The 23,084-nt window shown below is 38.1% G+C and overlaps 1 protein-coding gene across 38 annotated transcripts in view; it reads right to left on the reverse strand.

The window, feature by feature from the left end:
* The window catches only part of LOC114660357 (protocadherin alpha-C2-like), a 480,950-nt gene that overhangs the window by 148,966 nt on the left and 308,900 nt on the right, over positions 1 to 23,084 (reverse strand). For 5 of the 38 annotated variants that reach the window (XM_051934038.1, XM_051934068.1, XM_051934052.1 and 2 more), the window contains exon 2: positions 20,200 to 22,347. The exons of 28 other annotated variants lie outside the window; for them this stretch is intronic. In XM_051934038.1, coding sequence (XP_051789998.1) covers positions 20,200 to 22,347 — 2,148 coding nt within the window. Of the gene's footprint in view, positions 1 to 7,586; positions 9,375 to 20,199; positions 22,348 to 23,084 lie in introns of those variants that run through there. 5 more of the 38 variants (XM_051934042.1, XM_051934036.1, XM_051934037.1 and 2 more) reach the window with 3 other exon arrangements.

The following is a 23,084-nucleotide window of genomic DNA, read 5'->3' on the forward strand; positions in this document are numbered from 1 at the left end:
AATTTACTTTCATCAGAAAGCAGCAGTCCAGTCCTTTTTGTCTTTAGCGCAGGTGAGACGCTTCTGACGCTGTCTCTTGTTCAAGAGTGGCTTGACACAAGGAATGCGACAGCTGAAACCCATGTCTTGCATACGTCTGTGCGTGGTGGTTCTTGAAGCACTGACTCCAGCTGCAGTCCACTCTTTGTGAATCTCCCCCACATTTTTGAATGGGTTTTGTTTCACAATCCTCTCCAGGGTGCGGTTATCCCTATTGCTTGTACACTTTTTTCTACCACATCTTGTCCTTCCCTTCGCCTCTCTATTAACTAGGGGGCTCCGCCCCCTGCTCGCTTCGCTCGCCAACCCCTGGCGTTGGGGCATGACAAAGAGTGAGATGTATGAATTAGATATAGAATAGTGTGCAGGTTTGGATGATGCCTATAGAAATAACAAATAGAGTATTTGGCATAGAGTAATGTTTTATTGGAATATTTCTTTGTATACAACATTAGTAGTAAAGATGGTGTCTTGTCCTTGAATGAGTCTTCCTTGGCATGGATTATTTATAACTTTAACTTTAACGTCAGATGAACGTCGAACACGTGAGAAGGCAACATAAAGTTGTCCATGTCCAAAAACGGGTTCAGAGAGGTGGATGCCAACCTTGTCCATGGTTTGTCCTTGTGATTTGTTGATGGTCATGGCAAATGCAGGTTTAATGGGGAACTGTCGGCGTTTCAATGTAAAAGGTAATTCTAGGTCAGAACTCGTAAGGTCAATTCTAGGAATGAGAACAGTATTGTTAGCATGTGATCCTGTAAGAAGTGTTGCTTGAATAACATTGTGTGTCATGGTGTTGACGACTAACCGTGTGCCATTGCATAAACCCTGTTTAGTGTTAAGGTTTCTTAATAGCATGATTATTGTTCCATTTTTAAGGGTAAGGTTGTGTTGTGGTATTCCGGCCGGGTTAATAGTCTTCAAATATTCTAAGGGGAAATTCAGATTTAATTGATTCGCCTCCGCTTTGCGAAAAGTCCGTTTCAGTCTATGTCGTGCATTGTTTGTATCGAGCCTTGTCCGTTTTTGTATGTCGGTCAGTTGAGCTTTCTGCTTTTGGAGTCTTGCTTGCTTGTTTTCTGGCAGCTCATATGCGCGTTGTACACGTCTGCGTTCATTTATTCTGTCTCTTCGCTCTCTTTTTTGTATGTCTGAGACGCGAGCTCTTTCGGTTTGAAATCGTGCTTGTTTCGATGCAGCACTTTGAGACGCGTGCTGTATGCGTCTACGTTCATTGTGTCTGTCCATTTGGGCACGTCTCTGTAACGGGGTTACTTGAGCTTTGCGTTTCTTGATCCGAGACATTTTTTCTCCCGGAGTTTCCGAAACGCGATGTATGCGCCGCCGTGTATTTTGTTGTTTCATTCGTGTTCGTGTGTTTGGTCCCGTTATCCGATCCGAATCGTTTTGTACCCGTGACCGTGTATTCATGACTTGTTTGTTCCTCAGCATGCGAAATATGGATAAGTAATAAGGAGGATCGCACTCACTGTTAATATGTAGCCTTTTCTGCAGTTGAACGGTTAATAGTGTTTTATTGTAAGGAGATCCACCTATGCTGACACCTATGCTGCCTAGTGTGAAGGTGTTGAGATGACGTATGTTTAATATGGACGTTTCCTTTAGAAATGTGGCTTTGGGTGTCACTTCTTATTGATGTGGGGGTGGGGGGGGTGGGTGAGGATTGTTGTTGCGCGAGCGTCTTTTTTCTTTTTGTGTTTCAGGGGCTTGTTGAATCCCCCTCTTTGTGTGTGTCCCGTCCGTTGCTTGTAGGGTGTGTGGGGTGGTTTTGTGTTCTTTTTTTTTCTGTCCCAGGGGCTTGTTGAATCCCCCTCTTGGTGTGTGTCCCGTCCGGTGCCTGTGGGGATGGGGGCTTGCTGTTGTGCACGAGCGTCTTCTTTTTTTTTGTGTGCTAGTTTCGTGTGCAATGGGTTTCGTGCGGCGCCTGCGTTTGACTACTTTTTTCTGTGCCTTTTCCTTTTTTCTGTGCTCGCGGCGCCTCATTTCTTTGACTCCTTTTTTCTGTGCTCACTCCTTTTTTCTGTGGTCTTGTCCACCTCTCGCGGCCCCTCATCCGCCTCTCGCGGCCCCTCATTTCTTGGGGCGCCTGCGCAGTACGTCTTTTTGCGGCTACGGCCCATGGCCGGATGTCCCTATGTCCATCTGGTTTAGCATTCTCGGTTAGTAATATGGATGTGCTTGGACACAGAGCTCTGTGAACAACCAGCCTCTTTAGCAATGACCTTTTGTGTCTTGCCCTCCTTGTGCAAGGTGTCAATGGTCGTTTTTTGGACAACTGTCAAGTCAGCAGTCTTCTCCATGATTGTGTAGCCTACAGAACTCGACTGAGAGACCATTTAAAGGCTTTTGCAGGTGTTTTGAGTTAATTAGCTGATTAGAATGTGTCACCAGGTGTCTTCAATATTGAACCTTTTCACAATATTCTAATTTTCCGAGATACTGAATTTGGGACTTTCATTAGTTGTCAGTTATAATCATCAACATTAAAAGAAATAAACATTTGAAATACATCAGTCTGTGTGTAATGAATGAATCTAATATACAAGTTTCACTTTTTGAATGGAATTACTGAAATAAATCAACTTTGTCATGATATTCTAATTTTATGACCAGCACCTGTACATGGTGAAACAACTACGATTTAAACATTCTACAAAGAAAGTGAAGAAACGTAACTATGCTTGATATATGGCTGACAGATACTTGCAACGAGAGTAAATAGAAAACATAAAATGCAGGTAACTGCATAAAGACTGTATTATAATATCAAAATAATAGTAGTATTTGTAGTAATAGGGTAGTATTGTCATGAATAGAGAAAATCTTGAAATTCTGAAGTATGTATCTGATCAACATGCAAAGTGTGGCCACTGAACAATCTCTAAAGATTTTTCTTAATTTGTTCTCATAGAAGATTTTATGTGATGAGAGCAGAGAAACAACAACAGACCGTACATCAGGTAAGATTGTTCATGAATTCTATTAATTAATATGTTGTCAAAACTGTCATCATTAAATGGCATTCAAGCCATAAACACATATAAATACCTTAAAAATTGGATAATACAATTCAATTAAAAAATAATGTTAATTCTACAAAGTTGATTTTTCTCAAGAAATTGAAATTCCTTTGGGCCAGGTGGAAAAACTAATAAAAGCAAACACTCTCATGTGTGTAGGACAGTTACAGTAAAGCAAGATGTAATTCATTATTAGTGTGGTGCATCTAAATGTGTCACACTTAGTATTAAGACAAATACAGTAAATAAGATAATATGTAAGAAAGAGCAAAATGGAGTGTATTACACAAGTCTACTATGTAGACTTTATCAAATTAGGCACAGTTATATACTGTATTAACATTTGTTAAAACATTCTGAAGTATAAAATTGCATTGCTGTCTTCAGTTTTCATCACTGCTTAAAACTCTTCACAACAGAATGGTCTGTGAGTGAGCAAGCCTGGGATGGACTTTCTTGTTATGTCACTAGACATTTCACTTTACGTCGGTAACAATTGTATACTCTGTTTGGACAACTCTCACCAACAGCAAACATAACTGCAAGAAAGTCCTTAAACACGGGTCCTGTCTGAGTCAGCAGCTATTGTTTTGACAAGAAAGGCAAACCTCTCCACACAGGTTATCTTTCCAATTTTATGCCCAGCTAGAAGGTAACAGCTCAAAGCACTACAGTCTTATGAAAAAAAAATGTGCCTTAAATGTGTGAAATAAACAGGCAAAACAAAACAGAAAGCAAAGAAAAACAGAGTAGAAGGAAATGCATGACATGGCAGCTATCCTCACTACAGTTCCTGAACAATCACATAATATAGTAGATATCACCATACCAAAGGATAAAAACATTTCCTGTACAATTGAAGTCAACTGCTCAAATATAGAAACCTTCAATTTTAAGCTCAAAGGTGTGGCATTTTTAAATTCAAATGATCCATAATGGAACTTTTTGCAAGTCTTCAAGAAAGTTTTTGAAAGTTTTTCCTTGCAATTAATGTGAAACTTTTGTAAAATATATGCAATAATCAGAGTACGTATACTAGAAAACACATATCAAATATTCTCTAAACCCTAGAAGTAGAATTAGTACCCCAATTAATGAAATAAGCAGGAAGACAACATCTGAAGCAAGATGTGAGAATAGGCAATAATAATTTCAAGTTACAAAGAGATGCAAAATGTATTAAAATTGTTTAACAAAGAGGATACAGAACACATTACTGCCATTGACACTTGTGATTATATCTAGTTTGACCAACACAATTTCACATCTGTTATAAAAATTTAAAAAAATAAAAAAAGAAATACAAAGCGAAAATAGTAAAAAAATTCCATCCATCCTTCCATTATCCTACCCACTATATCCTAACTACAGGGTCATGGGGGTCTACTGGAGCCAATCTCAGCCAACACAGGGTGCAAGGCAGGAAGAAATTAGTGAAAAATTAAATAAGTAAATAAGCTAAAAATTTGAAGATGAAATTTATTTCAATCAGTTTGAAAGCACATCATTCTGGAATTGAAAAAGAAATAAGGTTGAGAAAGTATCTGTGTGCAGAGGGTACAGACCTATAAATACCTGGGAGTGCAGCTGGATGATAAATTGGACTGGACTGCCAATACTGATTCTCTGTGCAAGAGAGGACAGAGCCGACTATACTTCCTTAGAAAGCTGGCGTCCTTCAACATCTGCAATAAGATGCTGCAGATGTTCTATCAGACGGTTGTGGCGAGCACCATCTTCTACACGGTGGTGTGCTGGGGAGGCAGCATAAAGAAGAGGGCCGCCTCACACCTGGACAAACTGGTGAGGAAGGCAGGCTCTATTGTAGGCATGGAGCTGGACAGTTTGACATCTGTGGCAGAGCGTCAGGCGCTCAGCAGACTCCTATCAATTATGGAGAATCCACTGCATCCATTGAACAGTATCATCTCCAGACAGAGGAGCAGCTTCAGCGACAGACTGCTATCATCATCCTGCTCCACTGACAGACTGAGATCATTCCTCCCCAAACTATGCACTTGTTCAATTCCAACCGGGGGGTTCATTATTCAAAGTTATTGTCTGTTTCTACCTGCATTTTTATTACTCTTTAATTTAATATTGTTTTTTGTATCAGTATGCTGCTGCTGGAGTATGTGAATTTCCCGTTGGGATTAATAAAATATCTATCTATCTATCTATCTATCTATCTATCTATCTATCTATCTATCTATCTATCTATCTATCTATCTATCTATCTATCTATCACACCACTGATGCTACAAATGTGTCCCAGATAATTAATTACCTGACTGGTAGACCACAGTTTATGTGGATTAGGGACTGCATATTGGACACAGTTATGAGTGGCACTTGGGCTCCATATTGAATTGTACTGGCTGTCTCATATTTACTCTGTACACCTCAGATTTGAGATACAATACTGAGTAGTGTAATCTGCATAAATTTTACGATGATCCAGCCATAGTTGAATGTACCAGTGCTTGGCCAGAAGATGAGTACACAGCACTAGTGAAGAACTCCTACATGTTTTTTACCGATCTGCAGTGCCAAGTTAAATAATCTATATGGCAGTATGCATGGGAAAGGGCACTAATAAAGGTGATGTTAACATACTAAAAAGACTTACTAAAAAGGCAGTTTCAGTCTTAAGAGTCCAGCTGGACTCACCTGAGGTATTGGTAGAACAGCAGTCACTGAACTACTTGATATAATGCTGAACAATGACTCTCTCGTCCTATATGAAGATTTGACTAAACACAGGTGCACCTCCAGTAAGACAAATGCAGTGCTTCAAATTTTTACAGAAGAAGAAACTCAGCACTAAATAGATCAGGATTGTACCCATTACATATGGATGGAAGGTTCTGGCGCCTGCCACAAAGTTCATCATCAATGACAAAGGTGACAGGTTTTCACCCGTGATTAATTGGAAGAAATTTAAACTTGGTATCACATAGCCATGTAGGATGGCATTTCACTCAAATTACATAACTGCAACATTCACAACATTTCAGTCCAAATTAAAATAAATAAATAAATAAATACAAGTTTATCTAAATTAGAATGGCTAGGTCTGACCCTGAGAGCAGGAGCAAACACTCAAATAGCTATTAGGTCAACAAAGAGATAGAAACACACAAACACACAAGTACAGGGACAATTAGCAGACACCAAAATAAACTCATGCATCTCTTGAGGATATAATAAATAATAATAATAATAATAATAATAAACACTTATTAAAAAAAGCAAAGGGGAAGAATAAAGATATGAAGCACGTTTAAACTAAGGCAGCTATGATTAGTGGATAAATTAGGATTCATACATGGTTGTGTGTAATTGTGGGGTAACAGTAATAAAAATACCATTTCACCCAAAATCATATTTGCATGGCACAATTCAAAGGAACTAGCTAAATAAACCTGCATTGCTTTGACAAGGTGTTAAATAAATGTGGCATAGTGAGGAGCACTGCTGTCTCATAGATCTGGTGTCTGGGTGCATGGAATTAAATATAGTTTTTCACATCTTTGCATATACCTTGGTTGTGTCATTTACCTCCATGTATCCAAAAATGAGCATTTTAGTTTAACTAGTGATTCTAGCTTGTGACTTTGAGATTGTCATTTTGTGTTCACATGATACTGTGAATTTGTGGTTCCACCTTTTATTTGTTGGGATAAGGTCTGGCCCCTTTTGCCCCTTAATTAGATTAAAGGGTCTGTGAATGCTGAATTGTTTTAAAAGTTAGATAGCCAAACTATCAATAAAAGTATGATAACCTGAGCAAACAACAATATCTTACATCTTCCCTGTCAAAGAAAACCATATCATACTTTTTTAGGCAGATATTTTACTACTTCTACCCAAAGTGAGTTTAAATTACTTGATGAGCCAAATTGCCATTGTTTAAAGATGTCTGTGAATCCTGATTTGTCTTAAAAGTTAAATAAGCAAAATACAATATCTTACACTTTCCCTATCAAGGAAAATCATCTCATACTTTCATAAAGATGTCATATCTTGGGAAATGCAAAAGTTTTTCCATGACTTTTTCTAAGCAATAATATAACTATAGCCACTCATGTTTTTCCAAAATTGACATAAAATATGAAGTCTTTACCTGTTTCATTATTATTTAATTCAGGCACATTTCATTACAAAATATTGTAGAAAAGGAGTTTATTTTATTATTGAAAGAAAGTGAAAGCAAGTCAAAAATGTCTAAGGAACTGAAAATGTCAATTTGTTCCTCCTTGTACTCAAACAACCGGAAATTGAAATACAAAACTAAACAAATCCATGAGCTATATCACGTAACACCTTATTAGTTAAAGCTGATGTGAAGTATAACCCACAATCGTAACTGTATAGCAATTTTGGTTACTATTAGTATAAACTGAATTAGTATTTCAAATGAAATGCAACAATAAAGAAGAGACCATAATAAACACGTCAACCATTATCGGGTCATTTACGTTAAAATCAAATGTTACTCACCATTTGTGCAACTTTAATTCCATTGTCTGAAATGAGCAGAGTATTTGAATTGCTCCCCACGTCCACCATGCCTTCTCTGTTCATTTCTGGTCCAATCAACACCAATCGTTTTTCTGCAGTCTGATAATGATGGCTGTGAAAAAGCGATCCGCTAACTTCGGCGTAGTTTGTGTCATCTAAGTACTTGTTACTGATGAAACCATGATAAGTCTTGTGACATTGGAAAGCAATCAGGGCAATAATTGTGATGACAAACAAGGATGAAACTGAACCCAAAACGATAATCAAATAAAAGGTCGTCTTATTTCCCGGCTCTTCTCGTGTCGTGGTGCTTTTAATTTCAGATAACGCATGCGCTTCAGTGTTTTCAGCTGTTGTCACGATTACTGTTACTGATGCAGAAAGTGAAATGCTCCCGCTGTCTTTTATGAGTACAACCATTTTATGTACAGTAATATCAGACTCGGCAATAGCACGAAGAGTTCTGATTTCTCCAGTATATCGCCCCACTCTGAAAAGTGACGAATCTGTGGCTTCTTCCAGAGAAAAAGAAAGCAAAGCGTTATATCCGACATCAGCATCGTAGGCTCTTATTCTTGTAACTAAATAACCCGTTTTGACATTTCGTGGAATCGTCTCCTCTGCCACTGCAGTCCCATTTGTTGGGAATGGAAACAAGACCAATGGTGGATTATCGTTTTGGTCCAAAATAAAAACATTTACAGTTACGTTACTGCTTAACGACGGCACTCCTGAGTCTTTAGCTACAACACTGAAGGTAAAGCTTTTCATTTGTTCGAAGTCAAAGCTTGTAAAAGTAGTCACTTGTCCATTGTTGGAATTTATACTGAGGAAAGGCACCATTTGGTTCTCTGCAGCTTCATTTTCCCACAAATAGTAAGTTATGAGAGCATTCTCATTTGTGTCCTCGTCAACTGCGCTAATTGTAAAGATGGAGACTACTGGTTTGTTATTTTCCTCAACAAAGAACACATAAGGATTTTCTAAAAATTTCGGATTATTGTCATTCACATCCAAAACTATCACTAAAACAGTTTTATAAGACGATAGAGAAGGGCGACCAAAGTCTTTGGCAGTTATTGTAATGTTATACTGGGATGCAGATTCCCGATCCAGTCGGGAATGTGTTGTCAAAGAGTAGAGATTTTCTTGAATTGATGGCTTTATTTCAAAAGGCAGCTTTTCAGATATGGTGCATGCGATTTTAGAATTTAAACCAGAATCCAGGTCTGTAATACTGATTACTCCAACAACTGAACCCGGTTTTACATCCTCGAATACAGAACTCGATAAAGATGTTATGTCTATCTGGGGTGCATTATCGTTCACGTCTTTAATTTGAATCAAAACGGTGCAGAATGAACTCATTGGTGAATTGCCTCTATCCGAGGCTTTTACATCGAATTCATAGAAATCTTTCTCTTCGAAATCAATCACACCGTTAACAGTTATTTCTCCGGTATAAATATCCAGCTGAAACAGTTCAGATATTTTATTGTGTACAGAGTTCCCAAACGAGTATACGATGTAACCATTGCTGCCCTCATCGGGATCTGAAGCATTCATCTTCACAACACGAGTTCCTACAGGAGCATTTTCCTCCAGTATTACAGAGTACATTTGTTCAGCAAATACAGGCGCGTTATCATTAATGTCTGAAACCATTACCGTGATATTCATGTTTCCAGATCTCGGAGGATTGCCCCCGTCTACGGCTGACAGAACAAAGTCATATTTTGATTTAAGTTCTCTGTCAAGGCCTTTGTGTAATACTAATACGGGGATTTTGCTCTTTCTGCTGCGTTCCTCTACCTCAAGAATAAAATGATCGTTTTTACTCAGCTGGTAAAATTTTACTGAATTTATATCAAAATCAGGGTCGTCAGCCCCCTCTAATGGGAAACGCGATCCGACTGCACTGGATTCTGATATTATCAGACTTTTATTATTGTCATGAAACACAGGAGGATTATCATTTATGTCTAAAATTTCAATTGCTGCCTGATGAACTTCTATCGGATTTTCTATAATAATCTTAATGTTCATAAAGCACGGCTTATCCCGGTCACACAGCGCTTCTCTATCAATGACTTCATTCACAAACAGGACGCCGGTCCCCGGGTTTACCTGCAGCAGCTGTTGTTTTGATCCAGAAATGAGACGAAACCCTCGGCCTTGAAGACTTTTAATGTCGAGTCCCAAATCCTTAACAATGTTCCCAATAATCGTCCCTGACGTCGACTCTTCTGGAACAGAATAACGGAGATGTGCCAACGCGTTTTCCCAAAAGCACATAATAAAAAAGAGAAATAAGAGAACACGCTTATACATATCCAGCTCTGTCATGGTTAGCTTATTATGTAAAGTCGCAGTTAGTCGCACGGATTAAAAATACTTATATTCCGAGGTTTTTAATTTGAAATATGCATAGCCCCTTTTTTCGAAGCAGATTTGTCAAAGAAAATTATCCCATTCTGTGTAAGGCCTGGAGAAGAAGAAGAAAAATATGGGCAGGGCCTCGCAGGATTGACTTTACTGAAACAGCAGCGCTGGAAGGTTGGATGGCAGTGACACCCTGTGTTTGTTTGAAATATTACGGCAATTTTCTAAAAAACAGTTTTCAAAAGCTAAATTACCGATTTTAAAGATATTTATTTAAATAATAGAAAACTGTATGTGTCAGCGTATAAAACATCATGCTTAAAAAGTGGTTCTTCTTTTAATTTTGTAAGACTGTGGTCTTTTGTTACTAATATGAATTAATTTATACATTCAGCAAAGTTATGGCATGTCATACATTATGTGTTATTTTAGTGCATGTTTTAAATTTACTGCAGCGTACTTCAGCAAAATTTTCATGAAAATACATTTTACTCAAGATAAAAGATAGACTTTTGTTTTTCTTTGTTTTGTTTGAGTTGAATATTTCATCTGAAAGTAATTAACAAGCAATAGTGCATATATGAATAATAAGTCCACATAAATAACAACACTAAAATTTACTTTCACAAATACATTTGAAGGCAGCATACGTTATATTAAAACAGTACTTTAAATGACTACCAAAACTGATTTAAAACTCTGTTTATATATATATATATATATATATATATATATATATATATATATATAGTCCTTGGAACACCCTGTGGCTGACGATTTTCAATCAAACCAATTTCACAATCAGTGAGTCAGTTTAAATTTTAATTACTATAAATATTTATTTATACATTAAAAAAACACATTAGATATTTACAATAATTTTTTCCCCTTTCAAATTTACTTTATTAGTTGATTCTAAATACAGTTACAGATCAGTACCATGGACAGAGGTTGAAATAGCACAATGACAAAGAGAACCAGCTACTTTAGTTTTATCCATTTGCATGGTTTTTAGTAAATGACGACCTATGTAACCTAAATATTAACAACAAACATAAAACTCATGTTAAACTCCATGATAAAAAGAAAAAAGCATCCCTGACTAACACACATTGTTATGTTACTTTCAAAAAACCTTTGACCTGCAAAGAGGGAAAAGGCCCTTAAAGGAAGATAGATATTATATTAGTAAAAATCTGAACTGTAAAATAAACCTAAGGGGTACATCTTCCACATTGACACATCAATTATGTTGACATGAATTAAGAAATAAGATCATTGCTGTTTTTGGTTTATTTTAATCACATACAGCAGATTTAGATGTAGTGTGTAGAATATGCAAATGACAATATACTCTTAAAGTTATGGAGATAATCAAAATGAGAGAATATCGAAAGAGACATAACATAGAGAAGTGTAAATCAAGATAATGTCAACAGGGTGTCTAATAGTAGCAAAATTAAGTGCTTACCCTGTTCTTTCGATATACTGGCACTTTAAGAGGTAGTGATAAAGTAGTAAAGTAAATGTGGTTATAAAAGGGATTTCTTTGGTGTTTGCATTATTTAAGAAACCACAGGACTTTTATAGAAATCTACACTGTTAAAATATTGTGTTACATCAAGCAAACCGTACCCAGTGCATAGTGAAGTTACCTCAGTTCATAAGGATTAGTTAAATGCTGTTTTGATTTTCTTAATCTGAAATATTGGGTTAATGATCTATTTTGAGAAAAAAAATATATAGCTAAAATCAAATATGTTACAAAGATTGTGAGTTTAGTTGCTTGGAGTTATTCATTGAAAAACTTTATGTTTACTCAGAGTGAATTGGGTAAGTGAAAACTAGAAATGAAGATTTGACACAAGAAAATGAATAACACAGACAGTATATTACTTTGTAGCCCATATTGTGAAAAGAAGCCTTTGTTTTCTGTAAAAAAAACAATTAGACACTATAAACACACTTTGTGGACTTTTAAAGATTAAATAAAGTTTAAATTTTTTCTCTTATAAAGAGCCACCTAAGTTCTACATGCGGCCAAAGCAATGTTAATTACCAATTAAATACAGATGATGCTAATGAATAAGTAGCAAACTCTGGAACACAAATTAACAGATAAGGTAAAAGTGAATTGAATCTTATTCTACATAAAATAAACAACTTACAAACTTACTTTATGTAATCCTAAAATGGATAAGCAGGTTAGAAAAATTAGTGGACAGATGGGTAGATGGATAGATAAAGCTGAACCTCCTCTGTGTTTTTAAGTAATTATTGTGTAATAGGAAGATACTCAATGAGATATAATACAAATGCAAAGTACAAAAAACAAGTCAAATTTTTCCTTCCATGAGCCTGTTTCTATCACAGAAATAATAATAATAATAATAATAATAATAATAATAATGATGATGATGATGATGATGTTGCTTAGTGGCATTGTGCCTTGTAGAAACAGTATCCTGGGTTTGAATCCTTTGCCCAAAGACTGTCTTTGGGCAGATTGCATTTTCTTTCTGTTTTTGCACGGGGTTTCTTCTGGTTGGTCAGCTTTTCCTCCTACATCCACAAAACTCCATATGTTAGGCTGGTAGAGCCTTTGTGAATATGTTTATAGGTCTGTGTTTGAATATGTTCTACAATCAAATGGCATCTTGTCCAGTGATGTTTCCAACCTAGCTCCAAATGTTACCATGATATCAACTGCCCCTCTGCCATCCTGAATTGCATTAAGTGAATTGTTGTTGTTATTAACATAACACAAGAGTCTCAAATGAAAACGATAGCAACAACAACAATAATAATAATCAGCATCATAATTATCACCATGGTGGTTGGTTCTCTAGGTACCATCCAGAAAGAATTCAAAAAGAATATGCAGAAGCTTTCAGAACACCACATAGTCTAAGTACAGAAGATGGCACTTATGGTTACCTCTCACATTCTCTGTAAAGTGCTGGGATACACCTTAGGTCCCTGGTCAGGATACAGGCACTGCAGTAGCCTCCAAGAAGTTGCCATGATAAACAAATTTAAGAAAAATCAAAAATAGAATTGACAGATGGACAAGATGATGATATCAGCTTGTTTTGTGATTTTTTTTATTTTTTAATAAATTGACAGAGTAATAAAGGCAACATTATTGGTCCAATACCATTAAAAAAACACCTGACAGTGCCAGCCAGTCAAAACATTTAAATAAAAGGAAGGAATTGGATAGAGGATTTAAAATATCAGGTGGAGCACAGCATAGTATCCTATGTCCCTGACAGTAAGAGCAGGTGTTGTACGTGTTAGAAAACTCCTAGAGAAGAAATGCTGGAATACACTTCTTCACTGTACCCACAAACTGAACACCATGAATTATAGCTGAACGAATGTTGCCAAATGAATCAAAGTTATTTAATAACTACTACTATTTGATATGCATAATTTATAGATTGGTACAAAAAACAAGTGAGAAAAGCTATGTTTGTTAGAATTTATGCTTAGAAAAAGCTACAGGAGAATCGTTCATGAATACAGGAATATTCTTAATTTAGATCAGAGACTTAGAATCACTAGCAGCATTGAGGGGACCCACTATGTCTCAGTTCCAAGTTGATAAGCTTCCATAAAAATTATGATTAGATGAAAGTATTAGTCAGCACCTATTATAGGGAAGTGCTTCACTTAATGTGTTAAATTTGTCTAGGTTTTTTTGTTATTTTGAGAAATTATTGCATTAACATTAAAAGGAGAAAATATGCATGTAGTTATGCTACTTCTATATGCACATAGTTTATCTTTATATATAGTAGTATAGTATTGAAGTAGCAATGAACTTTACCATGTCTTTTGAAGAGTTAAAACCAAAATGTGACAACACTGCATGTTAAATCATTTCTCCTCTTATCCTTCGATGAAGGAAACTCCACTGAAATTATGTTGTTGGACTTAAGTGCAGCATTTGACACCATCGACCATTCTATTTTACTACACAGGCTAGAAAATGATGTTGGGCTTACAGGCACCGTGCTCGCTTGGTTTAGTTCTTATTTATCAAATCGATTCCAATATGTACAGAAATGTGCCCACAGTACTCCATCATTATACACAGAAGTTCAATATGGTGTCCCGCAGGGCTCAGTACTGGGACCTTTACTGTTTTCACTTTACATGCTTCCATTGGGATCTATCATTAGGAAACATAATGTTAATTTTCAATCGTATGCAGATGACACCCAGTTATACCTTTCATTTAAATCAAATGAAGTTTCTCCGATGTTGTCTTTAATTAATTGTGTTAGCGAATTAAAGGAGTGGATGAATGAGAACTACTTGTCTTTAAATACAGATAAAACAGAGATGTTAATTGTTGGAGGGAATGACGCTGATCATAACAATATTTTGTTGTCATTTAACTCAGTTGGAATCCCAATTCATTTTACTGAATCAGCCCACAATCTAGGAGTTATCTTTGACTCTAGCATGTCATTTAAAGCGCATATTACAAAGTTGTCCAAAACATGCTTCTTCCATCTTAAAAATGTTAGGAAATTAAGGTGCTTTCAAAATAAACAGGATTCTGAGAAATTAATTCATGCATTTATCTCTAGTAGGATTGACTACTGCAATGCGGTGTTCACTGGATTTTCAAACTGTTCTTTATACAGCCTCCAGTTAATCCAAAATGCTGCTGCAAGAATTATTACAAGAACAAGAAAATACAAACACATAACTCCAGTTCTTAAATCCTTACACTGGCTCCCGGTTAAGTTTAGGGCAGATTTCAAAATCCTTCTTTTAACATATAAAGCATTAAATGGCCGAGGTCCGGCTTACTTGTCTGAACTTATCATGACTTACAAACCAGAGCGCACATTAAGATCTCAAGATGCCGGTCTGCTTATGGTTCCAAGGATTAATAAAGTAACAATGGGAGGCCGAGCTTTTAGTTACAGGGCCCCTAAACTGTGGAATGGTCTGCCTGCTACTATAAGAGATGCCCCTTCGGTCTCAGCTTTTAAATCCCGGCTGAAGACTCACTATTTCAGTTTAGCATATCCTGACTAGAGCTGCTGATTAACTGTACAGACTGCATCTCTGTTGTTAGTCATTAGCACTAAAACATAAGTAACATGATAGTTAGAATTGTATACTAACCCTCACTTATTCTGTTTCTCTTCTCGGTACTCAAATGTGGCACTTGGTGCCACGGCCCACCTGCCAAGTTGTTTTGCCTGCCTAAGGTAAAGTCATCCCTGATGGAGGATCACAGGAATCGTGAGAAAGAGGGGTCCTTTCATCGGATTGGCTGGCCCAGCACTGTTTCAGCCGTGGAACGGCCAAATGGGGGAGGCAGCTGGATGGATGAGGTCTCCAGGAGTCTAAAATTATCCAAATCTTATTATGTGATATCATCTACTGTTACATTCTGCTCCGTGCTTCTAAAAAATTTTTATATTTTATTGAGGATTTGTTCTATTCTGTGTATTGACCCCCTTCTTTTGACACCCACTGCACGCCCAACCTACCTGGATAGGAGTCTCTCGGGTGGACGTGGAGATAGCGGGTGACATCATCCATTCTGCTGTTGCTAAGTTACAAACGCAGTACCCCGAGGCACTTGTGCTAATCGCTGGAGACTTTAACCATGTGACGCTGGACAAAACATTACCTGCATTCTCCCAGTATGTGGACTGTAACACCCGGGGAAATAAGACTATTGATTTACTGTATGCAAACATTAAAGACGCATACAGCGCCACCCCGCTGCCTGCGCTTGGGAAAGCAGATCATAACCTGGTTCTGCTTCAGCCTCACTACAAACCAAAAGTGAGGGTCCTACCTGCAACCACACGATCATTCAGGAAGTGGACCCCGGAGGCTGAGAATGCTCTGAGACAATGTTTTGGAACTACAGACTTGGATATCCTGCAGGGATCACATAGTGAGAACATTGAGGAGGTTGTTGACTGCACTACTGACTACATCAACTTCTGTATGGACATTGTAGTTCCAGTAAGAACTGTACGCTGCTATGCTAACAACAAGCCATGGATTACAAGTGACATCAAGGGCCTTTTGAACCAGAAGAAAAGGGCTTTTAAAGACGATGATCAGCATGAGCTCAAGCGCGTGCAGAAGAAACTCTGAGTCCAGCTCAGGGCGGCGAAGGAGCAGTACAGGAGAAAGCTGGAGCAGAAGTTGCAGAACAACAGCATGAAGGAAGTGTGGGATGGGATGAAGATCATCACTGGCTGCAGCTCAAAGTGGGGTGCCACCATCGAGAGAGACATGGAGAGAGCAAACCAAATGAACAACTTGTTTAACAGGTTTGACCACTCTAACCCACTCTCACTCTCACCTCGGAGTACTACACTCTCTACACATCCTTCTGCTGATACCAGCATAGGAGAGACATCCCCACCTACAATTACAGCAGCGCAAGTGAGCAGAGAGCTGAGAAAACTTCGTGCCAGCAAAGCAGCAGGTCCAGATGGAGTATCGCCACGACTGCTGAAGGTCTGTGCATCAGAGCTGGGGGGTCCTCTACAGCGCATCTTCAACCTGAGCCTGGAACAGTGGAGAGTCCTGAGGCTTTGGAAAACATCTTGCATCACCCCAGTCCCAAAGGTATCACGTCCTGGTGAGCTGAATGACTTCCGGCCTGTCTCTCTAACATCACATGTGATGAAGACCATGGAGCGGCTGCTGCTTCACCACCTGAGGCCACGGGTCCAACATGCCCTCGACCCTCTGTAGTTCGCATACCAGGAGAAGGTGGGAGTGGAGGATGCCATCATCTATATGCTACACCGATCCCTCTCCCACTTGGACTGAGGCAGTGGCGCTGTAAGAATTATGTTTCTAGACTTCTCTAGCGCCTTCAACACCATCCAACCTCTGCTCCTTAGGGACAAGCTGACAGAGATGGAAGTAGATTCATACCTGGTGACATGGATTGTGGACTATCTTACAAACAGACCTTAGTATGTGCGTCTTGGGAATTGCAGATCTGACATTGTGGTCAGCAACACAGGAGCGCTGCAGAGGACTGTACTTTCTCCGGTCCTATTCAGCCTATATACATCGGACTTCCAATATAACTCGGAGTCCTGCCACGTGCAAAAGTTTGCTGACGACACTGCTATCGTGGGCTGCATCAGGAGTGGGCAGGAGGAGGAGTATAGAAACCTCATCAAGGACTTTGTTAAATGGTGCGACTTAAACCACCTACAACTGAACACCAGCAAAACCAAGAAACTGGTGGTGGATTTAGGAGACCCAGGCCCCTCATGGACCCCGTGATCATCAGAGGTGACTGTGTGCAGATGGTGCAGAACTAAAAATATCTGGGAGTACAGCTGGATGATAAATTGGACTGGACTGCCAATACTGATTATCTGTGCAAGAAAGGACAGAGCCGCCTGTACTTCCTTAGAAGACTGGCATCCTTCAACATCTACAGTAAGATGCTGCAGAGGTCCTATCAGATGGTTGTGGCGAGTGCCGTCTTCTACACAGTGGTGTGCTGGGGAGGCAGCATTAAGAAGAAGGATGCCTCACGCCTGGACAAACTGGTGAGGAAGGCAGGCTCTATTGTTGGCACAGAGCTGGACAGTTTGACATCCGCAGCAGAGCAATGGGCACTCAGCAGGCTCCTGTCAATTATGGAGAATCCACTACATCCATTAAACAGTGTCATCTCCAGACAGAGGAGCAGCTTCAGTGACAGACTGCTGTCACTGTCCTGCTTCACTGACAGACTGAGAAGATCATTCCTCCCCCAAACTATGCGACTCTTCAGTTCCACCAGGGGGGGTAAATGTTGAACATTATTCAAGTTATTGTCTGTTTTTTTTTTTTACCTGCATTTTACATACTCTTTAATTTATATTTTTTTGCTGCTGGAGTATGTGAATTTCCCCTTGGGATTAATAAAGTATCTATCTATCTATCTATCTATCTATCTATCTATCTATCTATCTATCTATCTATCTATGAACCGTATTTTCCAAGATTTCTTCCATTTTTCCCTACTAGGTTTTTTTTTGGGAGTTTTTCCTTGTCTTCTTAGAGAGTCCTGGCTGGGGGGCTGTCAAGAGGCAGGGCCTGTTAAAGCCCATTGCGGCACTTCCTGTGTGATTTTGGGCTATACAAAAAATAAACTATTGTATTGTATTGTTAAATGTATTAAGAGAATTTCACAAAATATTAGGACATCTCATGACTATTGATTACATTTTTTGTGGAGTTAATGTCTTATTCTTGTAATTATGGAAATTTCTTTTGAATTCTTACATTTATTCTTTTGAGATGCCAAATATTCAGAGGCCAAGACAAATACTGTAAATCAGAGATATACTCCTACTCAATAATAATAAAAAAATCTAAATAAGGAATATGATGAGGCAAAGTAATTGAAATTGACTTTAAATATACCTAACATATCAAAAAGTTGGCAAAACAACTACTGATTCGTGGTGAGTAAGAAATGATGAGTGACAAGTGAAAGTTGATGGGTGAAGAATTTAAAGGATTCGTGAAAAATAACAGATAATACACATCGCTGAGAAGTATTGATTGATAATTGATGAAGACAGAAGAAGGAAATGATGTCTTAAAAATAAAACCATCCTAAAGAGCCATTAGACTCCACAAACACACACATTCAGTTTCAAACCCCCCTCAGAAAGATGCAATCAGCTTTAAACAGTTGCCATACACCTTGCCAAAGCACCAAGACCTGATATAAATCACAGTAGTGTCTGAATTTGTATTGTAAACAATGCCTGTTCATAGTAATGCAAATAATTATTATGGGTGTAAATAACTGTCACTAGAACAATTTAATAAAAGCTCAGAAAGAAAATAAACTCTTTAAAAGATCACACTTAAGCACACACAAGCCTAGCTCACTTTGCATGTTCAGACTTTGATTTTAGTTATTAGCATTTCAAAATCTTATTGACAAAAACAACAAAATGCATGAACCAAAACAGCAGTGAAAATGAACAAAGTCGAACTTCTGGCTGTGTCATATTATAAAATTACATCCGATTTAAAATCTCCGAAAACAAGAATAAACATTATAATGCTGAAATATCCATCCATCCATTATCCATCCCGCTACATCCAGGCTGAGTGGTGGCTCTGAGACTAGGCATCTGCACTGGCAATTGGAAGATGGCCAGTTCGAATCCCGTAAAATGCCAAAAGGGACTCTACTCTGTTGGGCCCTTGAGTAAGGCCCTTAACCTGCAATTGCTAAGCGCTTTGAGTAGTGAGAAAAGCGCTATATAAAGGCAAAGAATTATTATTATCCTAACTACAGGGTCACGGGATTCTGCTGGAGCCAATCCCAGCCAACACAGGGCGCAAGGCAGGAAACAAACTCCAGGCAGGGCACCAGCCCACCGCAGTAATGCTGAAATATCTGTTAAATAAATTTCAATTTTTCAAACAGCAAATTAAACACAAATGAGACTGTCTGTTAGAAATTGACATATTAGATTATTTGCAACAGATTAAATTTCAATTTTATTCTGTCCCTTAAAGAGAACTATTGCAGTACTTTCTACTTCAGAAATTTCTGATCTCAGGAAAAATGTTTTGATATTGCAGAAAATTTATTTTACTGCTGTAGATAAGCCAAAGGCACTTTCAAGGGTCTATCTGGTGTATGAATGGCAAGGCTAAAACACGATTCATGTTTTTTTTATGTAATATGCACATATTGATTTCTTACCTTCTGCGGTGGGTTGGCACCCTGCCCGGGATTGGTTCCTGCCTTGTGCCCTATGTTGGCTGGGATTGGCGCCAGCAGACCCCCGTGACCCTGTGTTCGGATTCAGCGGGTTGGAAAATGGATGGATGGATGGATTTCTTACCTTTTTGAATAAGGCAAACATTTCTTTCTGAACATCTATCACTGTTCTGTTTAGCAATTCATTTAACAAACAGAAGGAAGAGCCAAAGAGCATCTCCTGCCAGGGCTGAAAGTATGTTTGTAAAGGTGCCTAATGAGCAGTGAAGATGTTTGCATAACAGTAAATGGTATTAAACAGTTCATATTATGAAATTAAACTAACATGCCAAGAGTGAGGCTGAAAATGACTGATTCTGTGATACTATAGTTGCGAATTCAAAAAACAGTATTTTTTACAAAAAAAAAATATATCTGTTACAGTAACAATTTTAGGGATAAATTACGATCACTTACCATTTGTGCAATTTTAACTCCACCATCAGAAAATACGAGAGTGTTTGCATTGCTCCCCAAGTCCACCACCGAATCTTTATTCATTCCTGGTTCGACAAACACGAATCGTTTTTCGGCAGTCTGGTACTGATGACTATGAAAAAGCGAGTCACTCACTTCTGCGTAGTTTACGTCACCTAAATAGTTTGTACCTAATAAATTGCGATGTGCTCTGTGACATTGGAAAGCAATCAAAGCGATGATAGTAAAGATGAATAAAAAGGACACAGAGCTCAAAAGGATAATCAAGTAAAATGTCATTTGATTGTCTTGTTCTTCTTCAGTTGTGCTCCTTTTAACTTCAGACAACGCATGCGCTTCCGTATTTTCAGCAGCAGTCACAATTACTGTTGCAGAAGCAGAGAAAGAAATGCTTCCGCTGTCTTTAACCAATATAGTGATCTTCTGTACTGTGACATCAGACTCGGTTATTGTCCGACGAGTCCTAACGTCTCCGGTATGGCGTCCCACACTGAAAAGTGAGGAATCAGTAGCCTCCTCCAGGGAAAACGAAAGCCATGCGTTATATCCGACATCGGCATCGTAGGCTCGGATCCTTGTGATTAAATAGCCCGCTTTAACGTTTCTTGGAATAGTCTCTTGCACAACTGCCGTTCCATTCAGGGTCAAAGGAAACACGACCACTGGGGGATTGTCATTTTCATCCAAGATAAAAACGTTAACAGTCACATTACTGCTGAGTGAAGGCGTCCCGGAGTCTTTAGCTACGACCATGAATGTAAAACTTTTCAGTTCCTCGAAGTCAAAACTTGTAAAACTAAACACTTGTCCATTATTAGAATTTATACTCAGAAAAGGCACCACGGACTTCTCCACTGCTTCATTTTCCCGCATATAGTAAGTGATAAGAGCATTCTCATTCGTGTCCTCATCTACTGCACTAACTGACAAAATCGAGGCTCCGGGAGTGTTATTTTCCAAGATATAGAAAACATAAGGATTTTGCAAAAATCGAGGACTGTTATCATTTACATCTAACACGTTAACAACAGCAGTTTTATGAGATGACAAAGAAGGATTCCCGAAATCCTTAGCAGTAATTGTTATGTTATATTGAGGTACGGACTCCCGGTCCAAACGTGATTTTGTTACCAAAGAATAGAGATTTTCTCGAAATGACTGCTTCAACTCAAAAGGCAAGTTATCAGAGCAGGTACATGCTATTTTAGAATTTACACCAGAGTCAAAATCCCTAATACTTATTAGTCCAACTACTGTACCTGGTTTCACATCTTCCGTTATAGAACTCGTTAGTGATGTTATTTCTATGACGGGTGCGTTATCGTTCATGTCTTTAATTTTAATTAACGCAGTGCACTGACTGCTCAGTAGTATATGTCCTCTGTCTGTAGCTTTTATTTCAATCTCATAAAATTGTTTTTCTTCGAAATCTATCACACCTTTAACTCTTATTTCACCAGTATACGCATCCAACTCAAATAATTCATTAACTATGTTTTGAACAGATTCGTCAAAAGAATAAAAAATCTCCCCATTACTGCCTTCATCCAAATCTGAAGCGTTCACCTGTACGACAAGTGTCCCTAGAAGAACATTTTCCTCCAGTGTTACAGAGTACATTTCTTCAGCAAAAACTGGAGCATTGTCATTAATGTCTCCGACCATTACAGTAATATTCATGTTTGCAGATCTGGGAGGGTTCCCTCCATCAAAGGCCGTTAACAAAAGATTATATTTTGCTTTCAGTTCTCTGTCCAAAGGTTTCTGTAAAACTAAAACTGGGATTTTATTTCTTTTACTTCCTTCCTTTACCTGAAGAATGAAATTATCGTTTTGATTCAGCTGATAGGATTTTAATGAATTCGCCCCAGAATCGGGATCAACAGCCCCCTCTAAAGTGAATCGTGAGCCGACTGGAGTGGATTCAGAAATTTCCAGGATTTTGTTCTTGCCTATAAAGGCCGGCGAGTTATCGTTTATATCTATAATTTCAATTTCAGCTTGATGTATTTCCAAAGGATTCTCTATAATTATTTTAACGTCTAAGAAACAAGGTTTGTCCTCATCGCATAACATTTCTCTGTCAAGGATTTCATTTACAAAAAGGACTCCGGTTTTATGATTTACCTGCAGCAGCTGCTCTTTGAATCCAGAAATGACACGGAAACCTCGGCCTTCAATATTTTTAACATCCAGTCCCAAATCCTTTATAATGTTCCCGATAATCGTCCCTGACGCTGACTCCTCCGGAACAGAATAGCGAAGATAGGCAAATGAGTATTTCCAAAAGCAGAAAACGAGTGCCGAAAAAAGCGCCGTCTGTTTGAAGCCACGCAATCCCCTCATTGTTGGCATATTTTAAATAATAGTTTTCTGATGCACGTAGTTGTTAAATCCACACAAATCCACAATCTGCCGAATGTGATGCAGTTTTAACTAAATAAGCCTATCCTAGGCTTATAGGCTGTGAAATGCAAAAATCATCGTATGTCGTTTTCTTGTACAGATTTCTGAAAGATATTGACAGAAAATGAGGGAAGGGCTTAAAGATTTTTAGACTTGGGATTTTTGTAAAGCTGGAGGGCAGTGACACCTTGTGTTAAAGTACGGTAGTGCAATTACTTCATCTACCATTTTAATTGAAAATGGCCTATTCATAAAGTAAAAAAATCCAGTAAGCCAAATATCTTTAGAGTTTACTGTTTTGTTTTTTTTTTATTTTTTTATTTTTTGTCTCCCAGAATCATTCAATTCTTGGTTTGCTCTCTCAGAACTTGCTAGTAAGTTTGATTGGCACTGCTAAAATGCTGAAGGTCTAGTGTATGTGAATGTGCTGGTTGTTATGTCATGTGATAACATTTATG

Source organism: Erpetoichthys calabaricus, chromosome 11, assembly GCF_900747795.2.
Source record: "Erpetoichthys calabaricus chromosome 11, fErpCal1.3, whole genome shotgun sequence".
NCBI classification, from domain to species: domain Eukaryota; kingdom Metazoa; phylum Chordata; class Cladistia; order Polypteriformes; family Polypteridae; genus Erpetoichthys; species Erpetoichthys calabaricus.